General features: G+C 47.0%; 1 protein-coding gene across 1 annotated transcript; it reads right to left on the bottom strand.

The window, feature by feature from the left end:
- Positions 1-7,209: 7,209 nt before the first annotated feature.
- On the bottom strand, positions 7,210-17,225 carry DACT1 (dishevelled binding antagonist of beta catenin 1). The gene is given in 5 exon segments (XM_039533117.1): positions 7,210-9,933; positions 12,690-12,845; positions 13,618-13,750; positions 16,764-16,826; positions 16,828-17,225. Coding segments are annotated over 5 exon segments (2,451 nt in total). The 5' UTR covers positions 17,083-17,225; the 3' UTR covers positions 7,210-8,089.
- Positions 17,226-17,776: the final 551 nt, after the last annotated feature.

Genomic DNA, 17,776 nt, shown 5'->3' with positions numbered 1-17,776 from the left:
CCTAGGGGTTAGTGACAGCACAGTGTAGTGAGGGTTCAGGATTTGCGCTCAGTCCGCCCCACCTGGCCCAGTAGCTAGGTGGAATCCTCCCATTAAGTTGTAGCAGCATCAGACCTGCTCAAGTGCTGACCATCTTTTCAGCTGAGGACACATCTGACATGACACAGGTCCTTTGAAGGGGAGGGAATGAAGACAGGCCCATTAGCTCTTCGGCCCAGATCCACTAGGATACTTAGACAATTAACCCCAGCTTAAGGCACCATGGTGCTTCACACCACACACACACACCCTGGCCCCGCCAAAGGCTGTCACCTAACCCTGTAGGTGCCCAAACTCCTTCAACACCTACATTTTCAAGGTAAAAGTGTCCTCGGTGCCTAAATTACTGCCCCAGGTATGCGCGCTGCTGCCGCACTCTGGGGACCCAGATGCCTCTCTCATGCCTGTGCCCTGGCGTGAGCCGCAAACTGGGGGGAGGATAATCACTCCTCCGCCTAGCTCACCTGCTCAGAGCCTGTGGCCGGGTCCCATTCAGAATCCAAGAGGAGGTGGCGGTAGGGCCTCCCTTAGAACTTTTAGCCCTGTCCTTAGAGCATTCACCTGGGATAGGTTCAATTCTCCCCTCTGCCTGATGGGGACAAAAGCTTTGGACAGGGGACTCCCTCCTGGCATGAGCATTCTCTCAGCACTGAGCTTTGGGCTATTCTGATGCAGGGCTCCCTTGATCTCTCCTGTTGAAGCTGTTTCACTTTGTGCAAATAATTAAAGCGTCACTGGAGCAGGGACCCAACCATTGGTCATTTTCATTCCCTGGCCCAATCACTATTTAATCCACAGTGGAACAGCTTTAACAGGAGAGATTGAGGAACCCCCCACCCCATCAGAATACCTCAGAGCCCAATCGTTAGAGCCCCTCCTGAGAGGTGGGAGACCCCTGTTCAAAGCCTTTCTCCCCTCAGGTGGAGGGGGGAATTGAACCTGGGTGAGTGCTCTGACCACTGGGCTGGAGGGAAGAGGCAGCAGCACCTCTTGCTCGGGTGTTTCTTGCACAAAGAAGTTCAGTGCCTAACTCCAGGACAGGGGTTCCTGGCTGTGGATCGCTAGCCCCCTCCCTGCAGCCTGGGCTTAGGCATCTAACTCTGTGGGAAAGGTGGGTCTCTCCCATTAGCTAGTTCAGGCAGCTTCCCATCTAGCATGCTGGCTTTTCAGGCTTGCATTCTAAGACACCTCTCTCTCCCCATTCAATGCATAGGGAGCCTATTTACCTAACTCAGGCTTTATAGATCCCATTGTTGTTATTCCAATGATTTACTAGGCTCCTGCATCCCTTTGTGGATCCAGGCCTATCTGCCTGCTCTGGCTTAATAAAACAAAAAACAGCTACTATTTTATAAATACTCCCGTTTACGGTGAATGCAGGAATCACATGCCTGACTGCTGTGGTTAGAAAGACACTAAGCAAAATACATCATTATCCACTCCTAAATGCTTAGATCAGATGCTGTGAATGTGACAATACCCAGAGCACTTCTTAAATTAAAACTCTTAACTTTCTATCGCTGCTTAGAATGTGCATCATACTATAAGTTATATATACTTTTGTATCAGCTTTAGATTGCAGTTTTGAGGCAAGTTTCATTATTTAGGATCGGATTCTGCAACCTGTACTCATGTGCAGCTGCTCTTATGCAAATCATCACAGTGAAGTCAATGGGACCGCTTACACAAATGAGTAAGATAGGGTAACGAGGGTTGCAAAGACAGGCTCTTGGCCCCTGATTCAGCAAAGCACTTAAGCATGTGTTTAAATCATCCCTATTCAGCAAAGTACCTAAGCTTTGCTGAACAGGGATGGGCTTAATGCTATGCTGAGACAGTTTTGTTGAATGAGGGCCTTAGAGATTAAAGTTGATTAGGCCTTTTCTCCCTTGTGAAAAGCAAGTTTCTGAGCACACAGAGCTCAGTGAGTTTGTTTTATGCATGGTGGTGAATGTGGATCAACCAATCTTAATTTTCTGTCCCAAACCACCAAAGAAATGAGACTGTTGGGGGTCCGTCAATGAAGGGTATTAGCCTGATGGTACCATGAGCCATCAGAAGCAGAAAGACAGGTTTCAGAGCAGTCAATAGTCTTGGATAGGGGTAGAGAGGATCCACGTGAAACAGTTTTGGGGTGGGAGAATGGAAATTGCTACCCCTCATAACACCCAAACTCAGACCAGGCTCGGTGTTTGCTGTACACATGTACGACTATTTCAAAAAAGTTGGTATCAGACAGCAAGGAGGCTAAGGGACTAGAGAGAGGCTTTTCAGCTGAACTTCATCAAGAAATGGTGGCTATAACTAACTCATGCTCCACGTGTGTGCTGTGATTATTAGGTCTGGGACCAGCATGGCTAGAGACAGCACGTACACACACACACAGATGGTTTTTGAGAACCACACACAATGCAGAAACCAAATCAGCAAATCCAAAGCTTCCTTAAAAACCAATGCAACATTCCCCATATGCTGTCTTTGCTATATTTCATCTGCAGAGCTTAAGAGGGAAAAGGGGATGAAATAAAGGACAATAAAACTCCACAGATATAGACTACGTCCACCAAGTGTTAACCAAACAGAACAATACTTTTCTCACGAGGCAGCTAAAGCTACACACTAAGCTGTACGAAAACTCAGTCACATTTGCATTTCCTTCCCCCCTCTTCCTTGAAAGTTTAAAGAAATACAAGGAAAGAAAGGCCAGCTTTTGGGCCAAACCCTTCTTCTGTGGAAGGATTTTAAGCAAAGCTGACATTGATGAGAGGGACAGTATGAAATGATATAATTTTTGCATTGATTGTTGAAATGCATCTTATGTTACAGAGAGCTGTGGAACTGAGTTTTGCACCAATGGCTCACTTTTAGCTGTCGGCGCTTGCTCCTTCACTACACTGTGCGAGATGCAAACAGTTGAGATTTAAGGACTGTCTTATCTCATTTCTATTTCATATAGATGCAATGGCCAGGCACTTTTTCATTTTTAGTCAGAGGAACGATTTACTCCATAACATCACACAGAAAGAGAGCACCTTGAAGTAGATCTGGAGTTCATAAAGATGTTGGTTGTCCTGTCCCATAATGTGTGTTACAGGGTGACTGGCCCTATGAGGAGATGGATCCAGCCCCACCTATGATTGGTGCAAGGCCTCCTGAGGAACCCTTTTTAAAGCCCGGTTTAGACTGAGGGGAACTCCGGAAGGCAGGTCGGGCTGCTGCGGTTAGGCCTGGAGCAGGGCCACTCTCAGACAGGTAGCCTAGAGGGCTACAAAGAGCAGAGCAGGCTCCCACAGGAGCCCTAGGCTAGGGGACAATTGCAAATGACCACAGGCAGAAGTGTGTTTGAAGGAAGGATGGACAAAGCCATCAGGAAGGGAGGAGGGGCTGTGCCTGTCCTGAGACTGGGGCATGGGACAGAAGATTCCTTTTGGTTTTGTGGTTTGTTAGGCCCCTACTCTCCTTAAATAGTTACAGGCCTAGGACACACATTTTAACCCCCCCTTACAATCTAGCTCACACTATTCTTTGTATGTAGGATCTTCTCCCAAGCCCAAATGCCATAGCCCCACTCCAGCAAAGCATGTAAGCAAGTGCTTAACTTTAAGCACAAATTGTCCTACCAAAGTCAAGAGAACTCCTCATGCGCTTAAACTTAAGCACAGAGTCACTTTACGTGATTGGGGCTGAGAGGCAAATACCCTGAGCCACCCTACAACAATCCAGTGAGAGAAAATATATTTCAGCTGTGAACACCCAAAGGCTACTATAAATCAGGAGGATAATTAAAACATGGACGTTATGAAAGATACATTGGTAAGGACACAGGAGGGTAGAGATGGAAGCCAGTTGGTTTAAAAAAGTGCCATTTATTTACATAGCTGCCAGGATTAGCAGAGGGTTTTTGGGCCCAAGCCCACAAACATTAACAGTCAATTGTGTTTCCAGGGTCAGATTCAGGCCCAGAAGGGGGGAAGGACATAGACTGAGCATTTGGATCAGTTAAGTAGTTATCTAGCATTTCAAGATTCCTATCTTTAAAAACTTCGAGCCCTTCTTATTCAAACCCTTTCTTTAAGGAAAGAAAAATTCCTCCACCAAACTGCAATGACTCAGATGCAATTAAGACAGAGATAACATCAGCAAATTTCCCCTGTCTAGTAACAAGCAATTCCAGGAGTGCAAAACAGGATGCTGCTGCAGCTGCTTACCAGCATTCTCAGCGTTATTGGTGGGTGATGTTTTGTTTTGATTTTGTTGCTGTTGTTTTAATTACCAAAAAGGCAATTCCTTAGCAGCTCCCGTTTAGAAAGTGGCCTCATTCATTTGACAAGAGATAATGTACAATCTCAATGCATTTAACAGGAGCAATAATTTTAAAGCTCCCCATCATTTTGTCTTACTGCTGTTCTTTATAGCCACAGGGACAGAGAGAACTCTGCAGATTCAGCTGACTGCCCGCCACACCTTTTGGAAGATTTATGGGGATTTTCACATCTTTGTCTTGCTCAGAGAGATTGTGTGGCATGATTAGAGACATTCTGGGAGAGACGGGATTTGACAAGCTTCATGAAGCACTCCTGGGCTGAGCAAGTTTTCCCAAACTATGAAAAGGGACATATCAAGCCATTAATCCACCTTATAAAAGTTGTGTCTAAAGAAATATAAACTCCCCCCTTGCTGCAGCCAATTCCCAATATTTGAATACGAGTTACTCATTTTGAAAAGTAGAAAGGTGTTAGTGCAACCTGCTTATTTATGAGCAAAGTAATGGCAGGCGGGGATAGGGTGACCAGACAGCAAGTGTGAAAAATCGGGACGGGGGTGGGGGGTAATATGAACCTATATAAGACCCAAAAATCGGGACTGTCCCTAGAAAATCAGGACATCTGGTCACCCTAGACGGGGAAGGGAAGGAAATACCTAGGTACAGCAGCACGTTTTTCACCATCTTATTTTAATGGTTGCCACCTTTAGTTGTTATAATTCATTCTCCCTAATAACAACCGGAAGGGAGTGATTTTAGGATTAGTGATTGATTGCAATATACAGATTCAACCAGCAGGATTGCACGGGTAGAAGCAGCACCATAGAACACAGTTAATCTCAGGAGGGCCCTCTCCTCTTCTAGGGTAAATCTCTGGACTATTTGTTGTTTTGGAAAGTGTCCTTTTCAATGTCAGCTGGGTGTCCGGGAAGACAGCTGGAAAGAGCTGTGGATAACTCACAGAGAAGGCTGCCTCTCTGGAAGCAAATCTTAGAGTGCAAGAACACGAAGCACTCTAAAGGGCGGCGGCCCTCAATCACACAACCCCCGACTCTGTAGTTTAAATAGGGAGGAGCTATGATAGAGCTGTTTTAATTTTTAAAAACTAGGGATGTCAAGAAAACGGAGGGTTCCCTGGGAGCACCACCTTCCCGCTCAGAAGTCAGACTCCCCAACCTCTGCTGTGACATCAGAGAGGAACCCCCTAGCCCTCATGACAGCAGCGGGGGGAGACAAGCTCGGCTGCTGAAAAGCTGCTCATCAGTAGCTACTGGGAAGGATGAACCAGGCACCAGCCCTGTACCCACACACAACCAGGACAGGATCGAACAACTGTCATCCATGGGGTGATTGGAGAGGCACCCACAACCGCACCAATCCCAGAGCAGCAAGTGCCCTTCCGCTAGTGGCCATCTTGGGCTGCGCCATCACGGTGAAGGCAGGGCAGCCACAGGGTCCTACTTTCCTACTCGGACAGCGCTCCCAGCTCCTGTCGGGGAGAAGAAGTAATGCTGCCTCAGAACCAGCTCCTCTCTCCCTCCAAGTCACAGCTTCCCAGGCCAGAAGGGAACACTGTGATCACCTGGTCTGACCCTCTGCATACCACAGGCCATAGAACTTCCCCCCCAAAAATTCCTACAGCAGCTGTTGGAAAAACATCCAGTCTTAATTTAAAAGTTGTCAGAGATGAAGAATCCACCACAACCCTCGGTAAATTGTTCCAATGGTTCATTACTCTCACTGGTAAAAGTCTGTACCTTTTTTCCCAGTCTGAAGGGATCTATTGGATCATGTTAGACCTTTCTCTGCTAGACTGAAGAGCCCATTTTTAAATATTTGTTCCCCATGTCGATAGTTTTAACCTGTGATCCACTCAGCCATTAACCTTCTCTTTGTTCAGCCAAATAGACTGAGCTCTTTGAGTCTATCACTATACGGCAGGTTTTCTAACCCTTTAATCATTCTCATGGTTCTTCTCTGAGCCCTCTCCAATTCATCAACATCATTCTTGAATTGGGGGCATCAGAACAGGACACAGTTTTCCAGCCAACAGTCGCGCCACCTCCTCCTACTTGAGATTCCTGTTTTATGCATCCCAGGATCTCATTAGCCCTTTTGGCCAGGGCATCGCACCAGGAGCTCACGTTCACCTGATTAGCCACCATGACCCCCAAATCTTTTTCAGAGTCACTGCCTCCCAGGAGCAGTCAAGAGATTCAGCTCCACCCCAAAGGGAGGAAAAGGCTGATATAGGGAGCAACAGATTGCTGAGATAGCTCCTATTTCTGTTCCTCTCCCTGGGGTAGCACCACCATGACAGGGAGAAGCCAGTGGCTGCCATGCCTGAAGTGGGGAGATCAGGGTCGCAGGTCACTGGTTCACACATGTAGCAAAACCAACTGCGGCTCCCCATGCTTCCTGCAAGCCCATCTCCCAGCAGACATGGCTCTTTTGGAGTGGAGTGGATTGCCTGTCCTTTCATGGAGGGGGCCCTGCTGTATATCAGGGGGACTGGTGCCTTTCTGCCACTTGGTTATATAGAATTAATATGGCAAGCCCCCGACAGGCAGTGGTAATATTAACTGCCAAAGTTGTGGGGCAGGAAACTCAGAGGTGTCAGAGCAAGGTTTATTCCTGGACACCTACATCCCATCCAGCTCTGCACAAATCCTAACTATTAAAAGAAAGAATTGAGCCACTCTGAGCTATGACTGACCCATTTCTCTCCTTTCCCACCTCAAAGTACAGGTTCCAAACACAGGAACACCTCAAACTCGCCTCCGTTACTGTATAGTTCAGATGCAGCAAGTGTTGCATGGCCACATTCGGTGTACCTTTGTGTGGGGGCAGCGGTGGTGCGGTCCCAACCGCTGGTTCTAGAGCAACGTAACAAACTTTAAAAAAAGTATTAAAACAGACTGTTTATTACAGCATATGATGTGTTATTAATTTACACAATGATATATAAAAACAGCCGTTTGTGATGTACAGTAACTTGACAGTGACAGGAATATTAAAACTATTGATATTCATGCACGTGACATGCATATGTTTTTAAAAAGCGCTTTTACACAATATACTGAAGAGTTACTGAGCCTTTCCCAGCTGGTCCAATGGTTTCTTCTGGAGAGCAGTGTATTATTCTGGTGGGAGTCCCACACATGGAATGCACCTTGAGGTCATCCATAGCAGAGTGCCTTGTGGAGCAGGCAACTCAAGAGGGAGATGAAGCGAGGGCCCTTTCAATTATTTGTGTTACCATAGCACCCTAGTTGTAGACCCAGAGCCCATTGTGCGAGGCACTGTACAAACACACACGTGGAGGGGGAGGAGGTTGCAAGAAGAGTTTACAAGAGAAAATCCAGCCAGACAAAAGGAGGGACATGGTCAACATGCAGGAACAAGAGCAGAAAATATTAAGGGATAAGATCAAACATTAGGATCCTCCACTTATGACTTGTTGATCTCCTGATATTACAAGACCCAGAGTTGGAAAGAATAGGCTAGGAAGATCCATTCTTGGGAACATTATTCTTTTTCAAAGCCTTCGGACACTATGCACTTGAAGCTGTCACCACTGAAATGGCAGGGTTTTAAAAAACTAGTATAATGGTTTTTATTTCCATGAAAAGGCACTAGTATCCACCCAAGATTTGAAGCCATGTCATAATTTACCTTAAGTTTTAAATATTTGTATTAAAAAAAAAATCTATGAAAATATTTACACAAAAGCACCTTGTTTCTTTAAGTAGAAACAGACGCGTTCCATGCGGACAAGTCATTTCATTAGACAGTCGTCATCAGTTTGAGAGAGCCAGATCGGAAGCGGAGGATTTTCTTCTTGAGGTTATGCGAGGCTTTAATTTTGACAAAGGCCTTTGCTGCATTTTCGTGCAGCTCCGGAGCGGCCACCGTTTGGATAGGAAGAGTCTGGACAAACTGAGACCAAATAAGCCCCCCGCTTTCATCGGAGTCACTAGTCGTCGTGCTCTCCCCAACGAACTCCACCTCACTCAAGCTGGACTCGCTGTCCCCAAAGCAGTTTGTGGTGTAGTTACTCTGCTCATCTTCACTGGTGTCTACTACGGTGGAGTGGAACAGGGATTCACACTCTGCTGAATACTCGGAGTCACTAGCAATGTAAGCGTAGGGGCTGATGTACGGAAGGGGAACTTGTGAATAGACCCCTACGGCTTCTCTCCTGTTTCTTCTCGCCCTTCTGAGGGCTTCCTCGTAGGAAATCTCTGCCGATGACTTCCACCGGCGATAATCTCCTCGCTTGTGTTTAGGTTTGGCCACAACTGCTTCTCTGCCATGTCCGTGAGATTTGATCACAGTTTTATGGAGGCCAGCCTGCCTGCTTGGGAGGCTTGGCTCCAGCTGTGAACTGCTGCTTTTCTTCCCTCTCACAGAGGGCTTTTTAAGTTTCTTATTTGTATCCAAGTCATCAGGGAAACGACACTTTTTGCCGATTGGCTTGGTTTTCTCCCGCATGGTCGGCGCGTTGCTTTCCAGCAGGCTGGCCAGGTGGGACCTGTGTTTCAGAGTAGAGCTCTTCAGAATTTTGACACTTTTGGTGCCTTTGTGAAGCTTAAGGCTTTGCTGTTGAGCTGGTATGTACTGAGCACTCACCAGCAAGCCTTCATCCAGGCTCTGAGAGGAAGAGCCCTCACTCTTGAAATCCAACGTGGGTCTCTCCTCCAGAGGAGGCGAAGTGGGGTGAACTGCTTGCAAGCGGTTTTTTAGCAGTAGCTTTTTGGGTGGCTGGGTCACTTTATTCTCCTGCTGCAGTGCTGTATGCCTACCAGGACTTTCTTTAGCAGACGTAGCAAAGAGTTGGCCATTTTCCTTTGGGATATCTCCTGTCGTAGCTACAGGACACCAGTTTACTTCTTGAGGTGCTGGTTTGACGGTCCTTGACAGATGTTTGCTTTGAAGTTCATTGACAGCGCTTGGTGGGTAGGCTGCAGCTGTAGGCACCTTCCTGCTTTCCAGCTGCTCCCCATTAGATTCTTTTGACCGCTGATTTAATGACGAGAAGGTGCCATTATCCAAAGCGGTTGTTCCACTGGAATGCAAACATGCTTGTTTGGAATTCTTCAGGTTCACAATGTTAGTATGTGAAACAGCCGCGGTCTGTCTAACACACATGCTCCCATGTCTCAAAATGCCTTTTGTGGGGTCAGCATTCAGACTTGTTCTCGGTTTGTTAGTCCTCACAGAATGTGTCTTTTTCTGAACAAGGCTCAAGATGTAACCATCTATTTTTTTGTTGGCTGAAGGACAGGATACAGACCATGAGCTCTGCAGGAGAAAGGAATTGCCTGTTTTTACTGAGTCTAGTTCAGCTCCAATGCAAACATCATTAACATTGCAACCGCGTCTCTCTTCTTCTCTCAGGGGATTACCGGTCACTGGTAGAAGAAACATTGGACTCTGCACGGCTACTGCATGTAGGGGACTGGGGTAACGGTACACGTCATTCCCATTTTTAGATACTAAGTCACACTGATACTTTGGATGTACATCTGCAACCACATCAAGGGAATTGGAGTGCGAACGACAGACAGCACCTGATGCCGGGTCCTCGTGCTGGCCTTCTTTATTATAATCCATCCAGCCTATGAGATCTGAAATACATTTGAAAAGAGTTTAAAGATGCTGCCATTGTGTAGTTCTGCTTTTATTTAGTCTTTTCAAAGAGACTTTTGAAGACTTTGGCCTGGTCTACACCCACACCACTTTAACTAGAGCAATATAGTTGAAACTCTACAATCCTCCTAGTGTGGATTCAGTTACACCAGTGTAAAGATGTGTATTCTCAGGTCTACATTATAATGTTTTATTGGTATAGCTACTAGAGGGACAAGGTGGGTGAGGTAATGTCTTTTATTGGACAAACTTCTGTTGGTGAGAGAGACCAGCTCTCGAGCTTAGCTATGTCAGCCAGGGTGTGGGAAAAAACACTTCCCCATGTGACATAGCTACACCGGCAAAACCCCCAGTGCTATGCCGACAGAAGAGTGATCCAATAAAAGACATTACCTCATTCACCTTGTCTCTCTAATATCCTGGGACCGACACGGATACAACGCTACGGCAGACAGCTTGGCTAACATCATTGAGGGAGATGGTGTTGCTAAACAGGCAGAAAAACTTCTGTTGGCATATGCTGTGTCCACACTAGGAGGCTCTGCTGGTACAGCTATACTGATATAGCTAGAGCAGCAGAGCTTATGTAGTGTAGTCTAGCCCTTATATTCCCGTATAGGAAGGGGAATAAGCTATACTGGTATAAGGTGCCTTTATACCAGCAAAACTGTATCCACACTAGGGATTGTAACAGTATAATTACGCTGGTTAAAAAAAAAATGAAATTCACACCCCTAACCAACTTAGTTATACTGGTCCAAAAGCCATATAGAACTGGCCTTAGAGAGCCTTCCACGTAGTACCAGAGGCCGCTAGAATTCTACAGTTGACTTTCACAGTCTCCACATGAATTGCTAGATGCAGAACTGTAGAAAGCCTGAGGATGTGTGTGTTACAAGATATATTGCACTGCTAAACCCACAACTGACCAAGAGGGAACAAACAAATTACACCAGTAAAATTGTTAACAGTCAGCTGAAGGGCAATATTAACCAGCCTTTTCTTTACGAACTTCAGGCTGATCGTGGACTTCCACCGTTTTGACTTAGAACTGCTTTTATAGGACTTCAAAATGTTCAGATTCCATTCAGAAAAAGGTGATGAAGATGCGAACACGCATAAGAGAATCTTCTGGGCGGAGGGGATGTCAACGACAAAGACTCTTTTGACTGAAGCTCAGGAGTGGGAGTTGAGAGACAGAGTTCTATTCCCAGCCCTGCAAGAGACGTCCTCGGGGGCTAGTTACTTAGGTCAAAATGTTCAGATGCGAATGCCTTACTAAGGCCATATTCAGGCACCTAAGTAAGAGGGCTGATTTTATCAAACATGCTTAGCTCCCACAGTTCCCATACACTTCAGTGGGACTATATATGAGAGGAAGTGCTGCTCAGAGAGCAAGAATGGGGCTATCAGGATCTTAAGAGAACAGATGACTCACTGTAGGTCACATCACAGTATTCCTTAAATTCTCTGTTACAGTCTAATATGCACAGAGAATTGTCAAGACGACATCACTGAAACATGCCACTGTGGGAGGTCAGCTAGAGTGCCATAATCTGTTTAACAGTTTCATATTTCCATTCTGTATAATGAAAACCAGCAACGTAATCTGCTGTTGATCTTTGTGCAGGATTATTTTTAAACACGCTTGCTAAAGAAGACCTATAGATTGGTGATAGGGAAATTTAAATTACATCAAGCAGGTCAGAGGGTAATTTGGAAGCTCTCAACATCTCAGAATTGCTACAAAGTCACATTTCTAGGACAGACAAACTTGAACGATTATGCTCTGGATTCCTAAATGCAAAAGTTCACTTGTAGGCAGTTTGACTTCTATATTGTGAGGGAGAGAGGGGGCGGCTCCAGGCCAAGGGGGCTGTGCGGAGGGAAACCCAAGCCTGCCCAAGGCTTGAGGGGTGTGGGGGGGAGGCAGAGGGGAGAAGGACACAGCAGAATGGAAGTTCTGAACACCAAGCAATACATGTCTGCTTGTAAGCAGCCTCCAGGATTGAAACTGAAACAAGGTCCTATTTAACCCCTCTTTCCAGACCTATACAGCAAATAAGAGGATTCTTGCAACAGAAATCTTGTAGAAACCCGCCTCAATATATAACCTAAACACACATTCACACTGAGCTTTACATCTTTAGAAATTCAAACATCCATCTTCCCCTCACCAAAGAGAGAGAAATCTTTTCCATTATTCATAATGGCCATTTGTCCATGCCACACAAATTCAGCACGCACTTCATCACAATTGTCCACGTGCTGAGGAAAGCAGTAAGAGCTGGGAAACTATTAGTCGCTCGCTTTCATAGGCACAAATATGCGCTACCCATAAATGAATTTGGTTCAGGTGGGTTTTTTGTATGTTGGTAAAAATTGTTTGCTAAAGGAATTGATAGGAAGTTATACAATGAATTTGCTTAAGTGTATATGTATCACTGCCCTCTACTGGGTAGAAAATACAAGAGCTGATCATGTGTTTTATAGGTGCTCACAATTCATACCAATGACTGAAAAAGTGGCGAGTGAAATCTATACCCCATGCCACACATATGTGACAAATACATCAGTCATTAGGGTCTTTTTGGATTATTTTATATGAACATGTAGTTTAGCAAATGAAAAAAGGAAGAGTTAACAGGACCCTGCTAGCCCCAATGCAGCATTTCAACGGATAAGCCAACCTCACGTGCTGGAGTATGATGTATTATACCAGCTTTTACTGTACCTGCAGATTTTGGGCGTCCATCCGAGATATTCAAAGATGTCTCCAAAGGGCTGCAAAAACAGGTGCTAGAATGGCAACTGGATAAACACTCACTGAAGACTGAGTTAGAGGAATTGGAAAGTGATCCAGAGGCCCCATCACTCAGCTCATAAAATCCTATAAAAATAAAAACTTGGGTTTATTTTAGTTCTGTTTATTATGCAAAAAAATTCCCATCCCCCTCCCCTAGAAAAGCAATTGTGTTTCTGTGTATTTTGGCTCACTGGATCTCAAACAATTTATACCATTTCATTCAATCATCCCGATTAGCTGTACTATACAGCAGTACTAGAATACTGGGACAATTTCCATTTATTGAAAATAAGGCAGCGGGATGTCACTCAGCCTTTGAAATATTAATATCTCAAACAATTTTTAAAAGCCAGATTGAAACTAAAAGCTGTACAGATTGTAAGAGAAATCTGGCTGTGCTTGCCTCCAAAGCTCATTTAACAGGATATTAGGTCTCTTGACAACCATTCTACCAGTATTACTTGGCCACGAGACTGTCTACAAGTCTCCTTAACCACTGTTGCTGCTTCCTTCCTGTACTTTTTCTTGCTACCCAATTCTCATAAATAAAAGAAATGAAGCATTCTGAAAAAGCTTCCTCTATAGCATTATTTTTTTAAAAAGAAAACCCACTTTCTGAAAATCAGACACATGATTCTGCAGCATGTTCTCAATAATCCTGAAATTTGCCTCCAAATATATTGTATGAAGTCAGTAATGTTTCCAGTGACAGCTGAATTTTTCTTGGCCCCACTGTAACATCACTGACTGCCATACTGTGGATCCTTTATCATTTTCAACTGTTACATTGCTGAAGTTCTGGACAGTTTTATAACCGATTGCTGGGTGGATCCATTTTGCAGCATATGGGGCTTACCTGAACTTGGACGACTGTCTGTCTCAAGGTGCTCATCTGTAGTCTTCTCTACATCCAGTCTTAGATCACTTATCTGTTTGTCTAGTTCTTGCAGCTGATTTAATAGACCAGCATCTCTCCTTCTCAAGCAGTTCTGGAAAACAAGAAAAGCAACATGTCACCTTTGTTGTCCAGGAACAAATGGGCCACAAGTATCACCTGAAGAATAATAGCTTGTAAATTCCATGTCAAGTTCTTTTAAAAAGAAAAAAAGAAAGAAATCTTGCCTGGAAGTTCAGGATAAAAATTCAACTGAACTATAAGGTAGACATTAAGTATCAGAGGGGTAGCCGTGTTAGTCTGGATCTGTAAAAGCAGCAAAGAATCCTGTGGCACCTTATAGACTAACAGACGTTTTGCAGCATGAGCTTTCGTGGGTGAATACCCACTTCATCGGATGCTTCATCCGACTAACAAAACGTCTGTTAGTCTATAAGGTGCCACAGGATTCTTTGCTGCTTTTAAGGTAGACGTTGAATTCCAGTCTCTCATTCTGTTGCACATTATACTCTTATATTCTTAAAGCATAAGGCAAGATTACAGGAGCCAGAATCAGGGTCCTTTCATTAATTTTACAATGCAATAAGTAGGAAAAGTAATCCCTTCTCTTCCCCCATTACAATTGTATTACATTATTGTAATAAGACTGTTTAAGCTATTTATGAAGGTAATTTTGATGCTATACAATGGGCAATAAATAATGATTTTGCAAGAAGCTCATTAACCCAAGGTCAGTGTAATCAGTTTCTCCACATATACTACAATTGTATCTATCCATCATCTGTCCAGTTGCATCAGTTTTTATACACACGGGCACATACACTTTTGCATTGCACCCAGCAGTATTCGGATGGGTTTCTGAGTGTAGATGCTCATAAAGGGCCCAATCCCAAAACCATTAGGTCAAGGGGAGCCTTTCCATTGGATTCAATGGGTGCTGGCTCAGGCCCAAGACTGAAAGGCTAATAGCATTAGCTAGACCAGTGGTTCTCAAACTGCGGTCCAATCGGTGCACAGCTGCAGGCCATGTGACATCCTCAGGGCCATATAGGTAGTATATATAGTGTGTGGATGCAGCCCACACAACAGAGAGAGAGCTGCAGATGCAGCCCACAATGGTAAATAGGTTGAGAACCACTGAGCAAGACAGACTAGCACAATGCACTACCACTTGGGACCAGAAGGGCAAGCAAATTCTTTTTCCACTTCTGACATGAGCTAGGATTTGGATCCAACCCAGATCTGCAGAGGTGACAGGTTTAGAGCGGGAACTCATTGCACCACCTACTGACCCAGCCCCCCCTCTAAAGAAGTATTGGGAATAGTGCATCTGGTTCAAATTTGGAATGTCAAGTGCACAAATCAAAGTGTTACCACAACCCCCAATTCCGAGTAATAATTCCTGTTACTTTTACTGTGGCCATTTGGCAGCTAATAATTCCTGAACAGTCACATCACCTTTTTAGAAGGAAATAACCCCACTATATATATGTACTGAACCAAACGGGGAAAAAACCTACAAAAGCAATCAAGATTTGCAAGTGAACATCAAAAATCCAACCTCTCCCTTGGTCAGAGCCAATATGCACAAATGCTGAACCATGACTGTGACACAAAGAATGCCATGCACAGCTGTGAGTTATTTTCACTGAAAAATGATCCGCCGTTTCACGTCCAGCTCTCTCTTCCCCCACAAGCTACAAAGCGTTGTTTTCAACAAAAGCATCCCTATTTTAAAGGGCCTGATCCTGAAAACTGCACAGCACTCACTACTCCCACTCAAGGCTTAGGATAGCCTCTGGGCCCAATCCAACTCTTATTCAAGTCAGCAGACACACTCATTGACTTCAGCGGATGCGGATCAGGCAGTAGAAGAGCACCACTAGGTTGCATCAGGGGCTTTTCAAAATGAGCGAATATATTTCTTTTGTAGCAAACCAAGGATAAACTCCTTCTCACCTCACGCCTATGAGTTGCTCTGTTGAGCAATGATCAGGATTTTATACTAAGATGCCCACACAGTATAGTTAAGTACATTTTTCTGGCTCTTTCATATCTAGTTACTAGTTATTTTATATGGCTAATGCAAATATATTTACTCCAAACCCATTTCTCAAACTCAGCAGTAAGAGTCAGCTGAGGCATTATTTTAGTTCAAGTCTTGTCATTTGAACATTAATGAAAGCCACACACAATAGCCACAGCTCTGATAGAAATTCAGTAGAATAAATGCTTTCTGCAGCACAGTCCTGAGTCTCTTCTACCCGCTCTCTCTTTTGCTTTAAAAAGCGCGCAGGACATGAACGGATTTGCAGAAAGGAGCTTGCTTCTTCCACCAAGCACAGCTCCCTAAATCAAGAGGTGCCTTCCCGTTTTGCCTCAGGAATTCTTGCCCCCTTAGGCAAAGCGCGTTCTCCGAGCCTCACATTTCAAATTAAGAACCGGAGCAGATGCAATGTGGACAAGGTGAGGAGCGCTCAGGGGGACGACACCGGATTAAGAAGGCTATTCCCGAAAGGCAGTTCAACCTAATGGTAAAAAAACTCATTTGACGCTGGGCAATTGATCCCTCTGTGAGCAGCCCGGGCTGCTTCTGCGAGCCGTGGGGATGAGCACCGGGAGCGTGGAGCTCTCCTGCCTCCCAGGCACACACCGGCACTGACCAACTCAGAGGAGGTTCCGGCGGCTTCGCCGGTTTCACTGGCACCCATAGGAGCCGGCAGAGCCCCCCGGAGAGGGAGGGGAAGGGCTGGGGGGCGGCGGTCAGGGACACACGGAGGTGTCATTCTCCCCCGGGGCGCGTCTGTCTCTTACAGAGGGTCCCCGATCGGAGCAATAAGGAGACGACTGGAAAGATCAGAGTCGGCCGGGCACCTGGACTCTCGCGTCCTGCGAGTGCGCCCCAGCCCCGGACCCCCGCCCCGCGCGCCCCAGCCCAGGACCCTCGCCCGTGCGCCCCCGCGCCCCCCCCCCAGCCCAGGACCCTCGCCCCGCATCCCCCAGCCCCGGACTCTCGCCCTCGGCCCCAGCCCAGGACCCTCGCCCGTGCGCCACCGCCCTCGGCCCCCAGCCCGGGGCTCGCCCCGTGCGCCCCCAGCCCCGCTCACCAGCTGCTTCCTCAGCAGGAGGATGTTCTCCTCCAGGAACTTCTCCTCCAGGCTGCGCTGGGCGTCGCCTTCCCGGGCGGCTCCCGCGGGGCCCCGCGGCGCTCGGGGCGGCCCCCGGCGGGCGGCTCCGCAGCAGGCTCTTCACCAGCAGCTCCTGCCGCTGGCGCAGGTAGTCCAGCTCGCCCAGCCCGGCCAGCGTGGCCTCCAGCCGCTCCCGGGTGCGCTGCCGCTCCGCCTCCGCCTCGCCCTTCTCCCTCCAGCGCGCATCGGGCTCCCGGGGCGCCGCCCGCTGCTGCTGCGGCCCCGGCTCCGGCTCCATCCCCGGGGCGGGCGCCTCCCTCAGCGCATGGGGGGTGGCTGGGGTGCCCGGGGCTCCGAGCTGCCACTGCCAGGGGCGGGAGGCTGGTTCCGAGCTGCTGCGGAGCAGGGGGAGCGGGAGCGCGGAGCTGCTGCTGCCAGCGCCGCCGCTGCAATGGGCCCGGGGCGCCCAGCCCGCTGCTCCCGCCCCACTGCCGCCGCCCCTGCTCCCTCCCACCCCCCCCCGGCTCAGCCCCGCCGCAGCAGCAGCCTCGCCTCCGCGGCGCCTTCTCCCTCACCCGGCCCCGCCGCCTCTTCCTCCCCTCCCCGTTGCTCGCTTGCTCTCGGCCCGCGCTGCCCCTCCTCTCCCCTCACACACAAGCTCACTTCCCCCCCCGTATTGTAGCCACCCGCCTTGGGCAGGCTGGGTGCTGCCTTCCATTGTTAGGTGGGGCCCAGTGCGGGACCCTCAGCACTGTCCATCTCTCTAGGGTCCTGCTAGGGGCTTGGCTCCTCGGGCCAGTTATGGCAATACCAGCTAAGCCAGGGGTCCCCAACCTTTTTGTGGCCAGTAGCACATTCATGGTTTCAGAAGAGGGTGGCCGACACCAACAATTTTTCAAGGCTTATTTTGTATTTGTACATTAAATAATATGAAAAACATCATATTGAATATATTACATAATGTATAAAAAAACCAGGAGTACTTGTGGCAC

The sequence above is a fragment of the Mauremys reevesii genome, linkage group 4, assembly GCF_016161935.1.
Source record: "Mauremys reevesii isolate NIE-2019 linkage group 4, ASM1616193v1, whole genome shotgun sequence".
Taxonomy (NCBI): Eukaryota; Metazoa; Chordata; order Testudines; family Geoemydidae; genus Mauremys; species Mauremys reevesii.
Note: the sequence above shows the minus strand (reverse complement) of the source record. Positions and strands in the feature narration are given on the sequence as shown.